Raw genomic sequence first — 21,168 nt, forward strand, 5'->3', positions numbered from 1 at the left:
TTGGGATCTACCAGTAGCTCCTTAGCTCCCCAATATCATCTAGTGTCATTGGAATCTGGGCCTGGGCCCAAAGATAAGACTCTTTTTAGCCTACTTTCCAGTAGGCTTGTGAGAGCAACTGGCATTCTGTCTATGTCCCCCTATCAACTTCACAGTATTGAATATTGTCAAGCCAATATGAACCAAATCAGGTACAGTTCTAGGGACACATAGGAATGCCTCAATGGTGTCGTTTGTGATGCTGTCATCCACCCCCATTCAATATGGTGGACATGTGAACATTTGAGGTGCAAGAAGGCTAATTGGACCTCCTAACTGATTTGAACCAAATTTGGTACAGTTGTAGTAAGTGACACACAGGGACACCTCAGTGGTGCATTTTGTGATGTCATCTACCTCAATTCAAGATGGCAGGCATGTGATCATTTGAGGTACAATTGGGCTAACCTATGTGGACCACCTAACTGATTTGAATCAAATTTACTACAGGTTTAGGGACACATAGGGATGGCTCAAGGGTGTAGTTTGTAATGATGTCATCCACCCTGATTCAAGATGGCGGACTTGTGAACTTCTGAGGTCCAAGTGGGAACCGTTTTGGACCAAATTTGCTAAAGTAGGAAATTCTTGTGTGGGACACCTCAAATGCATAGTTTGTGATGATGTCATCCACCCCAATTCAAGATGGCGAACACATGAATGTTAGAGGCACAAGTGGACTAACTTGTGAACTACCTAACCAATTTGAACCAAATTTAGTCCAATTGTAGAGATAGTGAAAAGAAAGGTAGATTAGTTCTTACTAGAACAACTTGTTTCGTGCAGAGGTTGCCTTGCATTCTTTCGTCTTGCTTACTCTATCTAGAAATGAAAGCTCCACCCATCTGCCTAAGATTGTCATTCTGTGGAGAGGCTGAGATTGCTGGTGGTTGCCTACAACTTTTTTCTTTTTCAGAGTCTCTGTAGGAAAGAGTAAGACTGAAAAATAGTTTTTAGATTTTGAGAAGCCCAAGGGCAGATCCTCATTTTTGTTGTATGCTAAGGTACATATTGATTTGCTGTAAAAAAAAAGAAAAAGAAAAAAGGTAGGAATGTAAGAATGGTAATTCACATTTATATTTTGATCCAGATTGTTGAATAACAAGGTGATACAGATACTGGCTTCCCACCCAGGCTTGTATATCAGAATAAAAGCAGACATCCACACAACCAATTTTATATTTATAGAGCCATTTTTGTATGCAGATATAAATCACTGTGTGCATCCAAGTTCCATCACCATCAGCTTTTAGTGGCACTTTAAATTAATCAGAGATAGTATCCATGAAGTTCATAATCATGATTTATTCCCAAGATTTTTTTTCTTCAATAGCTTCTGTCAGGAAATAGATCATTGAGAGAAGCTGCAGAGACTGAATAATCATAAGCCTTTTTCTTACTTTTCTATATAATAAAAAGCATTTTTTAAAAAAATAATAATCACAAGCCTTTAAGAGAATTGCATAAAATGGCTCATTTTGGGTTTTCAGTGGTGCAAACCCAGATGGTCTCCACTTGAAGTGAATGAAAAAGCAAAAATACAGTGTCGAAATATGGTCTTGACTTTAAAGGGATGGAAGCAGTCTGTTGCTTACGAGTTCATGGTCCACAACCCAAAAGAGAAATGGCACGAAATGCTTGTGGATGCAGCCAATATGAATGAGTTGCCCCAGAATGCTGGAAATGTAGACACTAGTGCAGCCCAAGAGCTAAGAGAAAGGAAATGACTTTCCTCCTAGCTAGCACCGTCCTGTGGTCAGGATTCCAACTAACTCAATCTTTCACTCCTTGTGGTTTGAAAGGGACCCACACAGTACAAGTGAGTAAGACTGTATGAATCCAGAGGCCTTTTCCAGCTGTATTTTTCTTGTTTAGACAAATGGGGAACGCAAGGGGGAAGCTCAGTACAAAAAATAAGAGAGACATGTTCTTGTCCGTGCAAAAAAAAAATTAAAAGGGGGAAAAGTAAGAGTCACTTTTATTTTCTTCAAAACAGCCAGTGCAACCCCCAAAGCTTAAAAAGCTGTTATAGGGCTGGTTTTATTTGCATTTTTATTTTCAATTAGGCCCAGTTCATTTGTGATATAACCATGAGCAGCTGTGACTGTGCAGCAGCTATAAAGATAAAAGGCCTGATTTTAATTTGAACTCTGGTAAAGCACCCATTAAACAACCATAATGTTAATTAAAAAAAAAAGGCAGGAGAATATATAGCAGGCTTTTATGGGGTTGCGTTTTTTCTGCTAAATTAACATTGCAGACTTTCAAACAGATGTCTTAAATACACATTGTTATGAACATGAAAATGTGGTTATTACTTAAATTAAAATCAGGCCCAGAGGTGTTTGCGAGAGTCTGTCTCATAACATTCCCTTAATTGAAAGAGCTAACGGGTCTGAATCTGACTAAAGAATTCTCCCACATGTGGGGGTGGCACTTCTGACTGCCCAAGGGACTGTTTTTAGTTATATAATAGCTGGGATGGGAGAAAGAAAAGCTCCTTTGTGTTTATCACCTTGCAGGTGAGAGGAGGTGACTATGGGGATAGGATGTGGCAGAGCAGGGAGGTTATCATTAACAAAGGACCCCATGTTCATATCCATCCCAAATGTAATCAGTGATGAAAAGTTACTTTTTCATAAGACCCAGATCTCACATTACCAAAGTGGCACAGTATGACAGTCCTAAATCAGTCCACTTTAGTCATTATACCAAGGCAACATGAGTTCAGTCCCATGTTGCTCTGCTGTAATGTCAAGGATGGTAGAATCATAGTTAGATGAGCCTTGTAGACCATCTACTTCAAACTCCTGCTCAATGGAGGATAGAGTATCCACAACAGATGGCTGTCCAGCCTTCAGGGAGAGAGAGCCCATCACCCCCTAGGTCAGGGGTTCTTAACCTTTTTTGCACCTACAGACCCCCACCCCGATCCTTTGTATTTATATATTTTCATAATATATTTTCCAGTAAAAATGAGAGAGAGCGAAAGTACCCGAGATAATTATTTTCAAGAACTTTATTCTGGCTCACCAGGAAGCAAATTAAATTCATTGCAGCAAAGATTTTCCATGGACCATCTGGACCTACCCCATGCACCCCCAGGGGGTCCATGGACCTCAGATTAAGAACCCCTGCCCTAGGTAATTGGTTTGGTTGTCAAATTGCTCTTAAGCCCATTCAATTTAGTCCTGACCTCTGGGGCAGCATTAACAAAGCCTTGTGCTATGTTGAAGAAAAACACAATTTTTGTGCCGTCAAGCAAGAACTCCCATGATCCGATCAAACATAAGAAAAGTGGCTTAATATGGTAATTGTCTGTGTGTCTGTCCATCTGTTAACCTAGGAGTGGTCCCCAGTGCCTCAGAATTGTGGGAAGGGGGTTAAGTCAACCTCTGTCCTATTTCATCAGCCAGGGAGTAGACATACCTTGCTCTTCTCCAGGTCGGAGACCAAAGCTGTCCCTCTCTCATTCCACCAACCTCCTTCATCAGAGGCGCTGGTGTCCCTAAATAAACAAATGCAGCCCTCAGAGCCTGAGAGGCCCTGCCTCACTTCCTGTCTTAGACCCACTCCTGCCAAGGCTGCCAGAGGCAGTTCTTCTAATTCCCTACTGGCCAGTAAGGAGGGCCTGTCTGCCCCCTCTGTCTCCCTAGTGGCCCCTTCTCTCCTCTGACCGGTTCCAGGGCAGAGCAACTCTCTCCTGCAGCCATGTGGCCACGCATTGAGCCACCCCACCCACCAGTTGCCTGTCAATGTGCAGGCCTGCCTCTGTTCGCCCACCTTTTTCTTTGGGCTGGTGTTGCTGTAGTGTGACCAGCCAGTGCTGCTGTCAGGTGTCACCACGTCCGTTGGGGCTGAGGCCAACAACAGCCTCACTCCCTCTGGGACATGCAAGGTGAGTCCTAAACAATAATACATATCAATAATATTAGAAACTCTAGATCACATGGGTTCATACAGGACACAGTGTTACATTCCACACTGCATGCTACCCCACTGATGCCTCTAGGGTGAAACAATGTGCTTAAGGCTGTCCCCACATGATTCAGTGGTTCATATGCTGCTGAGGCAACCATATGGAGGAGAGGACATACAGGTGAAACTCGGAAAATTAGAATATCGTGCAAAAGTCCATTAATTTCAGTAATGCAAATTAAAAGGTGAAACTGATATATGAGACAGACGCATTACATGCAAAGCGAGATAAGTCAAGCCTTAATTTGTTATAATTGTGATGATCATGAAAACCCCAAATCCACAATCTCAGAAAATTAGAATATTACATGGAACAGTGAAATGCTTAAATTAAAAATCTGTAAAATAAACATTTGCTGGACCTTTTTTTCCTTCTTGTTCTTTTTAAATTATTATTATTTTTGTCTCTTTTAGAATGTAGGACAAACAAATATGGCCCGAACTGCTCTCAGCAATGCCAGTGTGCCAACAAATCCCAGTGCAATGCACACAATGGGAGATGCACTTGCCTTGACAGGTGGACGGGACCAACTTGTGAAGAAGGTAAAGCAAGGACCTGCAGTGAATGCGTCACAGAAAAGTGCTTTAGAGAGACGTTTGTGTGCTCAGTGCTGGCTTGGGAGAGATAGTTACAAAGAAGGCTGGTCAGCCTAAAGGATGGTCTGCCTGAGGGTCAGTTCACACCTCTGATGCACGAACTGCTTCCCCATAATGTAACCCAACAATAGACCAATGACATGGTTCCTTCCCACACCAGTGTCACCCTTCCACCCACTCAGGTAGTAGTCACATGGGAAGCAACCACATCACTAGCTTCTCCCCCATAATTCTTGGGGCATGCAGAATTTCTGTGGGCAAGCCTGAATTAGCCCTAGGGATCCAAATTACAAGCTTTTGGGCAGTAGAATGGCTATCTAGAAGAAAACTGCGATAGCCATCCAAACTATGCTTTCCCTGGAGCAGTCCCACTGACTTGGGGTCAGTGAATATAATATGGCTACCATATGAAGGCTGCTTCAATTTGTTCCCCTTTTCACATTTCCAATTCCTTTGTGTTCACAAGGGGATACAGCAACTACTTAATATGGCTTACATTACAGTACTAGAAATCTTGTTAGAAATCATCTTTAATAGCATCGTCAGGGAGGAAAGAACAGAGAGAAATGTAAAATCTTGAAACTGAGAATTTGGTCTACTCTGCAGCCTCATTCCTTTGAGAAGATTTTCTTCTATACCACACTAACACTTCTCAGTTAGCATTTGTGATATGCTGCTTCCCTGAATAGATGCTAGGAATGATCCTATGTTTGGGACAGTGCCACTCAAATGATATTCCTAAAAAGTTCCTAAAACTCACTTCTCCACAATCAGCTATGTGGGAATGATACTATGTTGCTAAATTCTAGTCTAGATAGAGTCTAGATACTGAATTTTAAGAAGCGTACAGTCACAATTCCAAGACCCCTCCATACTACCATATGTTTAAACTGCTGCCAAATAGATCTGACTACTTATTGGATCAGGAGGAGGAGGAGGAGGAGGCCTTCTCTCTCTTCAATTTAACAGTATGATTATAATTGAAGGAAGAGTTTGCCCATGGGGCTCTGGGGCCCTTGAGGAGCTTGCTTGCTATGTTTTGTTTTGCTCATTATTTATTTGCTTATTTAAGATATTTATACTCCGTCCCTCCAGTATACTACTGTAAAACATTAGACTAACAAAATTAAACAAGTTAAGTTAAGCAACTTAAAAGCCCAGGTTAAAATGACAACATTACAATTTGTTAAAGAAGTTTCAAATAAAAAGTTATTTAAAAAGCTAAAAACTGAGAACTCTAAAAACTAGAGAACCTTCCAGATATAAGCAGCAGATAAAACATTTCAAAGCCTCTTTTAAAAGATGTGTTTTTAATTGTTTCTTAAAAGTAGGATGAAGCTCTTCGGGGAGGGGGTTCCAAAGCGAGGGGCCACAACCGAAAAGGGCCTGTCTGTAGCCCCCATCAACCAGATCTCTGTTAGTGGCAGGGCCATGAGAAGGCTGACTGTTGCTGTATAAGTAAACATATACATTAACTCACTATCTTCATTACATGGTCTGCAGCCCACAGGTGGCCCACACAGACTGCAGTGGCAGCCCCACACGCTTTCTCTCTCTCCCTCTCTCTCCCACCGTTGCTGTTGCTGCAACCACCACACTCTCACTCTCTCTTGCTCCCCTCCTCCTCCTGCCACATGCTCTCCCCCCCCCCCCCGCTACAGCCATCACACTCACAATCTCTCTCCCCACACACACACCCCGCTCCTGCCCTGCCGCCACCTTGGTCACTGTGCTCTCTCTCTCTCTCTCCCCTCGCTCTTTCTTTCACGGCCCCCCTCCTCTGAATGAGCCCCCACTTCAAAAATAGTGAAGATCTCTGCATTAACTGATAAGCTAAATATATTACTTCAAAACTGGCCAGAACCTGCTTCTTTGGTTATGAAACCAAAGACAGGACTTTCTGAACAGAGATATAGCAGACTGCAGGGGTTATAGTCAGAATGTTGCACATTGCCACTGCTATACCCCAGTCCAGGGAGATTCAAGAAAATCAAAGGCTGCATTCACATGTTATGTTCATAAGAACATAAGAACAGCCCTGCTGGATCAGGCCCAAGGCCCATCTAGTCCAGCATCCTGTTTCACACAGTAGCCCACCAGATGCCGCTGGAAGCCACAGACAGGAGTTGAGGGCATGCCCTCTCACCTGCCATTACTCCCCTGCAACTGGTACTCAGAGGCATCCTGCCTTTGAGGCCGGAGGTGGCCCACAGCCCTGCGACTGGTAGCCATTGATAGACCTCTCCTCCATGAAGTGATCCAAACCCCTCTTAAAGCCATCCAGGTTGTTGGCTGTCACCACATCCTGTGGCAGAGAGTTCCACAAGTGGATCACACATTGTGTGAAAAAGTACTTCCATTTGTTGGTCCTAGACCTCCTGGCAATCAATTTCATGGAGTGACCCCTGGTTCTAGTGTTGTGTGAGAGGGAAAAGAATTTTTCTCTCTCCACTTTCTCCACACCATGCATGATTTTATAGACCTCTATCATGTCTCTCCGCATTCGTCTTTTTTCTAAACTAAAAAGCCCCAGGTGTTGTAGTCTTGCCTCATAAGAAAGGTGCTCTAGGCCCCTGATCATCTTGGTTGCCCTCTTCTGTACCTTCTCCAGTTCAATAATGCCCTGCTGACCAGAATTGTACGCAGTAATGCACATGTAATCTGTATACAGTGTATGCATGTACTGATTGGCACGTAGTAGTTATTCACATCATGTTCAATGCCTGTACAGTGGTATACTTCCCATCTGTAACCTGCATTTGTTGGGGCCTGGACCCAGAACCACTTTTAGATTGAATGAATTTTATAGTCATTCATTTTTAAAACATCTACATGTGTAGAGAAAATTATACACATGAACAATGTCATGTTGAATAGGGTTAACTCTTATTGATAAGAACAGCCCCAACAGTTCAACAGAGACCTAAACAGATGACCACTCTCACCCAAGTCTGCAACTCAGCCGCTTTGGAAATCTGGAATTTGGAATATTTACCTTCCTTTTCCCAGAGATCCACCTGGTTTCTTTTAAAGAGCACTAAACTATAACAGTCAATAGCAGCAAAGTTTAAGCAAACTCTGAATTAACAGAAGATGACGGCACTCTAATGTCGCATAATCTTACATAATTTTACACAGAGGTAAATTCCACTATGCTGTATGGAACTTCCTCCCAGGTAAATATGCCTAGGAGTGCAGCTTAAGTCCTGGTGCATTTTTTTGGAATGTATTTGTATATTTTTATGCTACATGTTCCATTATGAAGCTTTCTTGGTAACAGTGAATTTTTACTACGGCATTATGTTATTACAAATAGTCTAGGAAATAAGTTTGTTTTGTAGGTAGACGATCTGTATTTACAAAAAATAGAAAAATATCTCATTATCTATGCAGCTGAAAATACATGTCTCTTGCTGTTTATCATGATGCTAATCTTACATGTTCAGAAATTTGTTAATATGATTACCAATCTGATATATTTTGTTATCCTGAACCATAGGAACATAGGAAGCTGCCTTATTCTGAGTCAGAACACTGGTCCATCTAGCTCAGTATTGTCTACACAGACTGGCAGTGGCTTCTCCAAAGTTGCTGGCAAGAGTCTCTCTCAGCCCTATCTTGGAGATGCCAGAGGGGGAACTTAGAACCTTCTGCATGCAAGCATGCAGGTGCTCTTCTCAAAGCATTCCCATCCCCTAAGGGGAATATCTTGCAGTACTCATATATGTAGTCCCCCCTTCAAATGCAATCCAGGGAGGGCCCTGCTTAGCAAAGTGGTCCAAGACTTAGTGGTAAGACTTAGCAAGTCTTACCACAAGACCAGCTCTCCTCCCCTGAGAGGAGGGGGGATATCTACAGATATCTCCCTGTAGATGGATATAGATGTATAGATCCATAGACCTACAGATGCACATTATAGGGGGATGGAATGAGACATCAAAACATATTCATTATTAAAACAAGTATTTTGCATGGAGACAGCAATGCCTAGTTATATGTTGCTGACTTGTGCACCCAAGGTAACATGTTACGGATTCAGAAATAAGTGAAACACGGGAAGATTTCTCCCCCTTTGGGGTGGGGGGGAAACTTTTTGGAGCGAAGTACTCTGATCCTTCAGGGCTGCTCCTATTTCAAGACTACACCCAGTTTGGGAATGAATGCTTTATTAGATTACTAATACCTAATCTGTGTTAGATTTCATAGACAATGCCTTATGGTACTCTAAATGTATTTCTCTGTAATTCTCCAGGTGGCCCTCCAAAACTTCCTCCTTATGAAGAACACACTCAGGAAAGAGGGAATGCTTTTTCAAGATTGCCACAACAGGAACACTTGGACTAATAAATGAACTGTTTTATATGCACAGACCATATTTAACTTTGGAACTGAGAGCTGCTATTTGTTTCAGCTTGAACTCTACTGAAAAATTCTCACTTCATGCCGTGTCCCTTAAGTAGCTGGATCCCTCTTAAAACTTTTAAGCCTGTTTTGTTTGTTTATTTTTGACTTACTGCCTCCTTTAGATTAACCCAGTCTCAGTATCCTTTCCAAATGCCAGTCTTGTATTTTTATTGCTGCAGAATACAGAAATTTTCACTTTGTCATCAGCCAGAGAATGGAGATCTTAATTCAAATTGAAAGAGTGCAAGCCCTTGCTTGCCAAGGAAACACTGTATCAAGTGGGTTCTATGTGGGTTTTAAAAAAAAAATTACTGGTATTCAGTGGGTTTCCTTTGTATCTTTATGGAGCCAAATTGTTCAAGTTGTGCTTATGGAAGCAGCATATTTTCAGAAAAAATAGTATTTGTTACATTGTTTCAACACAAATATTTTGCAGGTGTAAAATATACATCAAAACAGCAAGAGATACCTACATGTGGAAGCAGACTTCCTCAGTTGCAATCAGTATAGATGTGGATGTACTCTGAACCCCTTTAAACTGGCTGGATGCATTGCTTGATATGAATGAGGATGCATCCGTGTACCTCTGGAACTGCTAGTTGTGTGGAAATAGCTGCAAGTGAGTAGACTCAGATCAGGAGCTTGGCAGTTAAACATGAAAAAAATATAAATGAGGATAAATTTTCTAAATGTGAATTTTAAAGCTAGTTTGGGTTAAGTAAAATGTTAAGCCTTTGAATTATGACATTTCAGAATATGTCATGAAAATGCCTTTTGGCAGGTGATATAAAGATCTAAAAGCTTATTCAAACTTGTGACTTGATTTTTCAGTGATAGATCCACCAATCAGCCGCAGCTGGAGAGAAAGCTCCTTAACACAAATTGAATATCTAGCCATTTGCACCTTGTTAATAAAGTGTTAATTAACAAACACTTCTTGCACACCTGAATCCTTTGGGAACCTAGGTGCTATTGCTCTACAGCAGGCTTCCCCAAACTGCGGCCCTCCAGATGTTGCTGAACTACAACTCCCAGCATCCCTAGACACAATTTTTTGTGGCTGGGTATGCTGGAAGTTGTAGTTCAGCAACATCTGGAGGGCCGCAGTTTGGGGATGCATGCTCTACAGTACATCCATAGAGGTGATGCTCTAGAGCAGGGATTCTCAACCTGGGGTCCCCAGGTGTTATTGGACTTCAACTCCCATAATCCCCAAACAAAGGCTACTGGGGCTGGGGATTATGGGAGTTGAAGTCCAACAACATCTGGGGACCCAAGGTTGAGAAACCCTGCTCTAGAGGGGTTAGGCTTTTTTGTAGTGATACCAGAGAGAAATCAGTGTTGGCTTGTTCAGAAGCCACTGACTGACATCCTGACTAAAAAGCATCTGTGTGTGTATGAGAGAGAGAGATTTCAGTGACCTCCCCTTCTCCCAGAAGCCCTGTGTGTTACCCAAAAGTACGGTACTTGTCATCCAAAAACAAGTGTCTGAGGCCTGCGCAACCCACAGGGACATGTTTTTGAGTGGCACAGAATGCTTCCTGGGAAAGCAGAGGCTGGCAAAAGCTGCCTCACCACCGAGCCAGCAATAGAGTTGGATTAGTTGAACTTTTCAGATGCACAGGCGCTGTTCTTGTTGCACTGGTGCTTGAGATGTCAGCCCTGTGACTGCAATAATGATTAGCCTGCAATCATCACTTGCAACTAATTAACCTGCTACAAAGAAACCCACCCCCAAACCCTAATTCTCACATTACTGAAGTGTTAAATGCCATTGTATGGCAATTTCACCACATCATTTTGGTGGAGTGCTGTGTTGAACAAATCCGTGCAGAACAAACAGGTATTGCCCACAGCAGAGCAAACCAGTGAAACCCAATTTTCATTCTGGTGTGGTAAATACCAGCTTCTACCACATGAGGGCACATGCTGACAACCTAGCCAGCACACATTGCTAACATGGTGGTAACATCACTTTGTGGACAAACCCTTAGTAATTGGGCATACCCGACTAAATTGGATAAAAGATTCCGTGGTACCGCCCACATCCCACAACATGCCCCTGTCTGTTTTGAGAAATTGCAAACTGACAGTGCTTCTGAAAGGTGAACTGCAATTTCAAAAGTGCCTAGCACATCTTAACTATTCCTTTAGTGAGCCTTGTCCCTCTCTCCACAGTCTTATTGAGACTGTAAGCCCTCTAGGCTATTTAGTCTGTTTCTCTTTAGCCCAGCATCTGGCACGTGGTTAGTACTTAACTATTTGGAGTAGATTCTCTCTTTTGTGGGATTCTGTTCATTTGCCCTAATTAGACTAAGTTCCCTCAAAATCAATGGGAGAAGAAGGTTGCACAGTAATTTTCTCTGGATTGGGGCCAAAGACGTTTTCTCCTGCATTATTGTGCCAAGTAAAAGGCAGATATAAAGAGAAGCTGAAGCTGAACTTCAATCAAGTTTTCTACCTTTTGTATCACTCAGGTAATGTTTAGTTTGAACTTTCAAGAGACCTGGATGCATGCCAGCTGTCATCTGAAGGCTCCTTACAACAGGTCACAAAGCTCATGTAGGACTTTAAATCTGATAGTGAACTCCTGAAAGCAATCTAGACTTGCTGATTACTTTTCCACCCTGGGCAGAACAAGATATGGCCCTGATCACGGGGTTGCCATTAAAAACTGCAATCCTATGTCCAGTTTCCCCATATTTTCCCCAAAATCTTAGTAAAGGAAATGTGTGACCTGACTCCATTGAATTGTGCATTTGCCCTGCCATACTCTGCATTATTAATGGTTGGCAGAGTTGGGGAAATCTACAAGAAGATAACACATCATTTGATCCACTTACTAATCATTGCTGAGAAAGAAGGGGAAACTAGAGGCAGGATTGCTGTTTAGAGCAGTAAATCCCATGATCAGTGATACATCGAAGGAGAGATATGATAGCTGCCTTCAAACACCTGAAGATCTGTTGCAAAGAAGGACTGAACTTGTTCCTCTGTTGCACTTGAAGGAAGGACTTGGATACAAGGTGGTTGTTTTGACATGCAGCCCAGGTTAGCCTGCTCATGAGAACCGCCGAGATCAAGCCCAATCCCAGTGGGCAAGCACTGCTTTACTCCATTTTGAAACCCACATCTTAAATGAGGTTAAGGGAGTGAGCGCTCCCTTAACCCTGTTTACTTGATTATGTGGCAGCACCGGCTGCTTTCAGCCCACACTGCAACACTGACAGGTGCCTGCCCATCGCTGGAGGTATCGCCACAATTCACTGTGCACATGTGCAGTGCATTGTGGGAGTTCCAGGGGCCGGGATGATGTGTCCTGCCTCCCGCGCTGCCAGGGGAAGCAACAGACTGTCTGGGCATACAATCTGTGTGCCCAGACCCTCCCAGATCCAGCAGCCAGATCGTCTAGTCTTGTGGTAGCAAGACTGGTCTTTTGGTAGCAAGCATGACTTGTCCCCTCAGATAAGCTGGGTCTGCCCTGGTTGCATATGAATGGGAGACTAGAAGTGTGAGCACTGTAAGATATTCCCCTTAGGGGGTGGAGCCGCTCTGGGAAGAGCAGAAGGTTCCAAGTTCCCTCCCTGGCTTCTCCAAGATAGGGCTGAGAGAGATTCTTGCCTGCAACCTTGGAAAAGCCGCTGCCAGTCTGTGAAGACAATACTGAGCTAGATGGACCAATGGTCTGACTCAGTATATGGCAGCTTCCTATGTTCTGTGGGGAAAGTGAGTTTTTGCTGCCCTCCTGTCTTGAAGCCCTCCCACACAATTGTGAGAAAGGGCTCAAGGAGTTCAAATAACAAGGAAGCATATTTAGGCTAGATACTAGGAAGCATTTCCTAACTTTAAGATCTGTTCAACAGTGGAACAATCTGCCTCATGCAATGGTGGCCTCTCCTTCTCCAGAGGTTTCCAAACAGAAGCTGGGCAGCCATCTGTCAGGGAAGCTGTAGGAGTTTCCTGCACTGAGCAGGTGGTTGGACTAGAAGAAGCCTAAGGCACTTTCCAACTAAAAGTGTATGTTTCCCTTATGGTAGTTCCATGCTAACAGAGGTATGACACTTGCCCTTTATTTACTGTTACGGCTGTTAAAAAGTAGCAAAATACATAAGATCCTTTTGATCAAGGATTTAAGACATGGTCTTGATTTTGTCTACAACAAAGTACTGGTTTGTTTACTCTGTAGTAGATATGCACAAGGCAAGAGTCTGTTTTGCAACTGATCTTATTTTAATTGTTTTTCATAAATTTGTGCCTTGAAATTTCTTTAGTGCAACTCCTTGACAAAAAAACCAAACATGGGCAGTCCTAGTGTATTTCCATTGTTACAAGACTGTTCTGGTCCACCTTATATATTTCCCACCACCCTTTTGAGTTTTGGATTCTAAAACTATTCTGTATGTGGGATAAATACTTTTGTAGTTGCCATTTCAAGTCTAAGATATAAATTGAGAAAAAGTGTTATGGTGACAATATTGGTTTCTACAATCCACAAAGTAAAGTTGCAGGGCTGAGGGTTGGGTGGGTGTAGTATTCTGAATGTTATAAAATGGTCTTGAAATGCCTTAGAGTTAATTTCTTCCAGGATTCCTTCTCCTGTTGGTCAAGATAAATACCTAAAATATAGTTTTGTCTATGTGCCTAGAATATAGTTCTGTAAGTTACATGAACATCTTGCCATGAGGAATCTGCCCAGGTAGCGATTATGCATATTTTGTTTGCATGGGGGATATATAATGTATATTTTTATACTTCATAAATGTGCCATAAATGTTAACAGACTTGTTTATATTCTGTATTATGGGATGCAGTATGAATTTTCTTCTAACATAGTCTTAGCTTAGTGCCAGCAATGAAAACAGTAAACTATATTTCAAATGTGCCTGGATAAAATCATTTTGCTTACTGATTAGTTTTGAAAGCCTCTTGAAATCAATGAATTCACAGTGGTGTCTCTAGTAAAATTCATACCACACTAGAGTACTGAGCAGTATGTTATGTTTCAGAACTGTGGAGGAGAAATTCATCATCATTGTAGGAACTAGGCAACATTTTCATCGATCTTCTAAACAATTGTAAAAAATTGTGGTATTCCAGAGGACAGATTTCATTTTTGTCAGAATGTTCACCCTTTAAAAAATTTATTCCAAGCATCCCTTGAACCAGGGTTGGTACCCATTTGTCTCACTTTTATGCTTCATCAGTATGCTTTCCATATTAACTAGCTGACATCCTAACAAAGCATAATAAAGGTACCTAACAAAGGTCCGATAGGAGAAGCACCAGTTTAACACCATGCTTCTGAAGAGTTTCAGACTAACACTGTCTGTGTGTGTGTGTGTGTGTTTCAGTGACCTCCCCTTCCCTCGAAAGCCTTCTGTGCCTCCTAATATTTATTTATTTGTTTGATTGATATTTATACCACCCTTCCAAAATGGCTCAGGGTGGTTTACAATTAACACAGAAACCATTAAAACCAATTACAATTAAAACATCTTAAAAAAACAATTAAACAAAACAATTAAAATCCTGAAAACCAGGTTAAAGCATTAAAACAATTAAAACTAATTAAAAACCCTGAAAGGGCCAGGCCAAACAGATAGATTTTAAGGGCTCTCTTGAAGGTCGGTAAAGAATTAAGATTGCAGATTTCTTCTGGGAGTGCATTCCACAGTCCAGGAGCAGCTACAGAGAAGGCCCACCTCTGAGTTGCCACCAAACGAACCGATATGTTCCTGAAGGCTGCACAATATGTCAGAAACATATTTACAAGTGGCACAGAGTGCTTCCTAGGGAAGGGGAGTTCATCAAAATTTGTCCCCACCACTGAGCCAGCAGTGATGCTGAATTAGTTGAACTCTATGGAAGCACCATACCAGTGCTTCCCTGGGTGTCATCCACCATAAACTACAGTTCTCATAACAATCTCGTAATAAAATCTTGCAAGAAATGGGAGGAGAGATTCAAAGACTATAGCCTGGTTCACACAATGAGTTGCATCTGTTTGATGTGGGTTACCGCTATGAGCACCCATGCCCAAGATGGGAATTTCAGATTCATCTTGGGCCATAAAACACCTTCGATTGGATTTACACAATCATGCTAATTGCAGTAGCCCACATTAAACCTAGATTCGAACAGTTGTGTGAACCAGGTCTATAAGTTGGTATTGGTACATTTCCTTGACATAGTATGGTGATCTGGGAAACTACAGGCCAGTTAGCTTAACTTCTGTGCTGGGTAAATTGATGGAAAGCATACTTGTCAGACTCCCAGGGGACGAGGTGGGCTCTTAGCCCTTCTTGAACTCCAGAATGACTGGATAAGCACCAAAAAAAGTCAGCCTCAGGAACAGCCAGGGAGGAGGTTAGTTTCTCACCCAAGTCCTCCTCCTGGCTTGCTGTATTCAGCCAGTTCCCTCACCTGGAGAACTCCTGGTTCCCATACTCAGTAGCAGCTCCTCCTCATCAGCTGCCTTGTCTTTAAATCCACCAGTGCAGATCTGACAGGGCTTAAAGCCTACTTCCAGCCCCGCCCCTTCCTGACCTTGCTTCCTTTTTCCTGCCACACCCAACCTATCTGTCTCTCTGGAGATTTCCTGCACTCTCCCTGCCTTGCCCTTGCAACCCTGCTGGAATCCTACCAGCCTAGACCCTTCTCATCCCTACTGCCCCCTGAAGGGAAGGGAAGCCCCACAGGAGGGATGCCATGCCCTTCTCCAGACTCCACAAGGCCACTCAAGCAATCAGGTAACCTGGCATCCCAACAATACTTAAGGACAAAATTGTTAAACATACAGAAGAATACACCTTGCTTAACCAGCATAGCTTCTTCAACAACAAGTCTTGCCTAACTAACCTTTGAGAGTGTCAACAGGCATGTGGATAAACATGATCCAGTTGACATGGTATCCCTGGACTTCCAAAAAGCTTTTGACAGAGTTCCCCACCAAAGGCTCTTGAGTAAAATTAGCAGTCATGGGATAAGGGGACAGTTTCATGTATGGATTGGTAACTGGTTGAAGGACAGGAAACAGAGGGCAGGAATAAATGGAGAGTTTTCACAATGGAGGGGAGTAAGAAGTGGGGCCCTCCAGGGATCTGTTATGGGACCAGTGCTCTTTAACTTGTTCATAAATAATCTAGAAGTTGGGCTAAGCAGCAAAGTGGATGGATTTGCAGATGACTCTAAACTATTTAGGGTACTGAAATCCAGAACAGATTGTGAGGATTTCCAAAAGGATCTCTCCAACCTGGTTGAGTGGGCGACAAAATGGCAGATGCAGTTCATTGTTAGAAAGTGCAAAGTGATGCATATTGGGGCAAAAGATTCCAACTTCACATATACCTGATGGAATCTGAACTGTCAGTGACTGACCAGGAGAGAGATTTTGGAACCGTAGTTGACAGCTCGTTGAAAATGTCAACTTCATTCATGGCAGCTGTAAAAAAAAAAGGCCAATTCTGTTCTTGGGGAGAACAGAAGAGAATCATGGGGAAGGGGGTTGAATATAAAAATGCTAATATAATGCCATTATACAAATCTATGGTGAGGCCACATTTGAAGTACTGTTTATAGTTCTGCTCACCATATCTTAAGAAGGACATTGTAGAACTGGAAAAGGTGCAGAAGAGAGCAACCAAGATTATCTTTCTTATGGGGCAAGTATCTGGGGCTTTTTAGTTTGGAAAAGAGGTGACTATGGGGAGACATGATAGAGGTCTATAAAATCATGCATGGAGTAGAGAGAGTGGTCAGAAAGAAATGTTTCTCCCTTTCTCACAACACTAGAACCAGAGGTCATCTCATGAAACTGAAGGCCTGGAAATTTAGGACCAACAAAAGAAAGTACTTTTTCATACAGCACATAATTAATCTATGGAATTCTCTGCCACAGAATGGGGCGATGGCCACTAGCTTGGGTGGCTTTAAAAGGGGCTTGGACAAATTCATGGAGGACAGGTCTATCGCTGACTACTAGTCTGGTGGCTATAGGTCACCACCAGCCTCAGTGGCAAGATGCCTCTAAATACCAGTTGCAGGGGAGCAACTGCAGGAGAAAGGACATGCTCTTACCTCTTGCCTGTGGGCTTCTCTGAGGGACCACTGTGTGAAACAGGAATCTGGACTAGATAGGCCTTGGGCCTGATCCAGCAAGGCTGTTAAGAAATGCTGGATCAAACTAAAAGTCCATCTAGTTGAGCATCCTGCTTCCCAAACTGGTCAAACAGATGCCCCCAGGAAGCCCACAAGTAAGGCATGAAGGCAATAACTCTTACCCTGCTGTTGCTCCCCAGCAACTGATATTCAGTAATGCAGTGCCACTAGACATAAATATTCCACATAGCCATCATGACTAATAGCTTCTGGTAAACCTATGTTCTGAGAATTTCTATCATGCAAGCCCTTCCTTGCAAGGTTTCACTGCAGCCTCTCAGGCTGATTTTATTTCAGTGCTGCTCACTACACACACATACAAAAGGCAGTTTCCCTAATTCTCTCTCCTTCCTTTCATTGCCACATTTCAAGGCTCTTGAATTTTAAAGCTAGAAAGCAGCGGTTTAATGCAGTCAAATGCAATCGCAGAAAACGAAGCGAAACATTGAGTTAACGCCAGTTTTCTTTTAATGAAGCCGTAGTTTCATCCTATCCTTTCAAGATAAGATGCTTTTAAGTATATATTACAAGACAGAAACACTTAGGAGATTAGTTTTCCAAGATGATGTGTGTCCATCACTTGTAAAAAATAAAATTCAGTTCACTTATAGTGGAGTTTGTGGTGGATTTCTCTCACTGGCGTAAATTGCCTTGTTGAAACCAGCTAATTTATTCCAGCTTTGGACTGGTGAGAAGTAGTATGTTTTCCTCACTTTAATAAGATGTATCCTGTTTGTCATGCAGCCATGTAGTGACCCACATCAGGAACACCATACGCTGCTTTGAAGGGCCAACTCTGCCTCTTCCAGTCTTTGGCACCACTGCTAGGCATGGTCCATAGTAAATGATGACCAGCAAAGGGACTTTTTAGGGCAAAGGCACATCCCTATTAGTGCTTCCTGTGCATGTGCAGCCACACTGCTACGGAGAGAAGTTGAGTGGGAAAGGAGCAGCAGGGTCTTGTGAAACCCCTGCTCTTGCAGAGTTTCAGCTTTGATGTGTCTACATGAGGATATTGGCTCTTGATATGGAGCAGAGTGGGAGCAGATGAAAGAAAAGGAAGGGCGGGGTGGCATGGCTAAGCAGGACAACCCACGCCAACTTCCGATGTGGGACTAGCTGGCTGAGAAAGTGTGTGCACAGCCCCCCCCCCCATCTTTGAGGACATCCCAATCTTCTTCCCTCCTTACAGTGTCAAACATCTGCAGTTCGGCAACTGGGACAGACCATGGTGCTGCCACCTGGAAGAATCTGCGTCTCTCTTTTAAATCCAGCAGTTGCATTTTTTTTTCAACTTACATTTAGCTCATGGGAACAGAGCAGCATGTTTTAGGTTAGACATCAGTAATTAGGAAGTTAACCTCATAGGAAAACAATCAGAATTTTAAATATTCCCTGCTCCTCCCTGCCAGAAATTATTATTCCATTTTTATCCTTTTTATGTTGAAGAACCAGAGCTATTAAACTTTGCCCAGCTTTCCTGCCAAGCATATTATTTTGATTGGCTGCAGGTTTCTGTTTGCCTAAGTAATAACCAACATAGTATTGGAAGTTGCCAGTGGGACAAACATGGAAATTATACCTTCTTATTCCTTCCATAAGAGCTGGAGACATTTTAGAAGCATCAGTGGTTATAATGCTGCTAGTTTATCCCATGTTGGGGGGTGGGGGATCTCGGCAAATTCCACCATGATGTGCTTCTGCACAAGCCCCAGAAATGCATGGATGCTTTGCAAGAGCATAGCAATGAGCTGAACTCTCCATATTGAAATATTTCAGTAAGAATGCCATCCTTGCTAGACAACCTCCCCCTTGGAAAGGAGTCCGTGCCTTGTCTCAGCTCTTCTAGACCATATATTGAGATTGCTTTTGTTAAGAATACCTGATATCGCACTGCGTGAGACTGGGAGGCATCAGGATGTTAATGTGGTTTGCTTGGAGGGCCTATTCGGGCTAGGGAAACCGAGGCCTACCTTCTGCACAGCAGAACATTGGCATGAGAGAACCACCAGGGCTGCCTGTTGCCCTACCTGAAAGGCAGCCTTGAAGGTGTTGTGCAACAGGGCAGCTGTGGAATAATTTAAAACAGCTTTGAGGCAGTTGTGCACGCTACCTAATGTTTCTTCAGAAAATTGTTTAGGGTAGCATTCAACCCAGTGCATCGTTTATTCTAATGTGCAGCTGGGCCCATTTCGTCCAGTGTCAAAAATTGTGCAATGTGAAATAATTTTTTTGGTGCCATTGGTCATATGGAACTACATCCTGAATAAAGCTGTACATGTGCATCCAAGAAAAGGATGAGCACAGTGGCAGCATCTCCATTTCAGGAGTATGGGTCCTCATGCACTAGGGGGGGGAGTTATAATTATAACAATTAATAATTAACAGAATGCTGAGTAGTTTTCCTTTGCCATTGGAACACTCACACCTTGGGGCTCGAGGAGCTACATTGGTCGCATTTAGCTAACATCATTTTAGATATTCTTATCACATTTTCATGATCTTCTTAAAAAAGCCTGTGGTTAAAAATTATCTGCCTTCAGCTTCTTAGGATGTCTAAACTACAGTGTTTCCAGTTTTACCAAATATCCTGGCTGTCCTGCACCCTTGTGTAAACTGTCTGCTTGGTATGTTGGGGTTTCTGTTGTTTCTTTTGCTTTTGCTCCTCTGGAATTTCTTGCATAGTGACAATGTCTAACCACTACTTTTTACTGAGCTGGTATATTTGTGTCTGTGTCTTTCTCACACGGCTGCAGACTGAAGGTGGGGGCTCACATCATCAAATGCTCCTCCATTTAATAAAATAAAATAAAACAAAACACCCACCCAGAAAAAGTAGATGTTTCTAGCAAGACATACTAAATTACTGGGCACAGAGAAGTGTTTTGTTTTTGCTCTTTGACTTGCATAAAGTACAGTATTCAGTTGTTCATATGAGTCCCCACCATCTTTCTGAAGTGGTACAACCCAGTCACAGATATTATCACCTCAGTGCAAACTATGCATATATGAAAGCATTCACCAAAAGTGTCATGTATTCCCTTTTGTATATATATCATGCTGAAAATTGTAATAAGCACATTGATGTAACCGTGTTTCTACCCTGTCAACCACTTGAGGCCAGTAGCATTGCGAATTCAGACGTGTGGGCACTCTCCACGACAGCCTCATAGCCATACTCCCATGGCCACACACCCCACTTAGATAGATGCAATAATTGGGGTGGGGGGCAGTTCTGCTGCAAGAAGTCAAAGGTAGTTTCTTAATTCTACCCAGCTTGAACCACATGTGGGTCATGCATGCAGTCAACCACAAAGGGTGGAGGATACTCCTTGTAACAGAAGACAGGAAGAATGGTAATAACATCAATTGTAGTCCAGTATTCAATTATGTAACAAACTGTTGAAATAACAAGAGCAAAATAGTATTTGTATTTAAAAGGAAAGGGGCCATTATGCAGGGGGAAGAGATTATTGCTTGCTCAGCCAAGCAATAGGGAGAAAGGATCACGGAGATAGGAGCTGCTGTAAAAAAAGAAGCAGCAAGAAATACAAACTTGCTCCCCTCTCTGTTGGCTGTTTTGTGTCCCTACTGAGACCCTGGGACAGGCCTGGGGAAGTACCAGGACTGTGTCCCTCCCTGCAGCACTAGACTACTGCTTGGGACTGAAGCAAAATGTGTCTTTGAAAATGCAAGATATTTGTAGTCCCACAAATCAGTCCTAGTATGCGTTGTACAGTGTGTGACTGACTTCCCTGCTCACTACATAAGCACAATGGGAACATTCCAACCAAAGTTAAACATTGATTTCAGGGGCAAAGCCTTAAGCGCATCTTGCCTCTCTCAAGCATATCAAAGCGCTTAACATTGGCTGGATTGTGCCCAGGATCTTAATAATGCACAGTGATATATTTGCATTATATTAATAATGCACAACAATAGATTTGCCATCAGTTTGGGAAGCCAATGTGTGTTCGGCATGCATTTGGACTG

The 21,168-nt window shown here is 42.6% G+C and overlaps 1 protein-coding gene across 7 annotated transcripts in view; it reads left to right on the forward strand.

Moving 5' to 3' along the window:
• The window catches only part of LOC128350055 (multiple epidermal growth factor-like domains protein 6), a 339,846-nt gene extending 325,848 nt beyond the window's left edge, over positions 1-13,998 (forward strand). For all 7 annotated transcript variants that reach the window (XM_053307637.1, XM_053307639.1, XM_053307640.1 and 4 more), the window contains 2 exons: positions 4,432-4,560; positions 8,867-13,998. In XM_053307637.1, coding sequence (XP_053163612.1) covers positions 4,432-4,560; positions 8,867-8,958 — 221 coding nt within the window. In that variant the 3' untranslated portion in view covers positions 8,959-13,998. The remainder of the gene's footprint in view (positions 1-4,431; positions 4,561-8,866) is intronic.
• The last annotated feature ends 7,170 nt before the right edge of the window (positions 13,999-21,168 follow it).

This window comes from Hemicordylus capensis, chromosome 3, assembly GCF_027244095.1.
Source record: "Hemicordylus capensis ecotype Gifberg chromosome 3, rHemCap1.1.pri, whole genome shotgun sequence".
Classification (NCBI taxonomy): Eukaryota; Metazoa; Chordata; class Lepidosauria; order Squamata; family Cordylidae; genus Hemicordylus; species Hemicordylus capensis.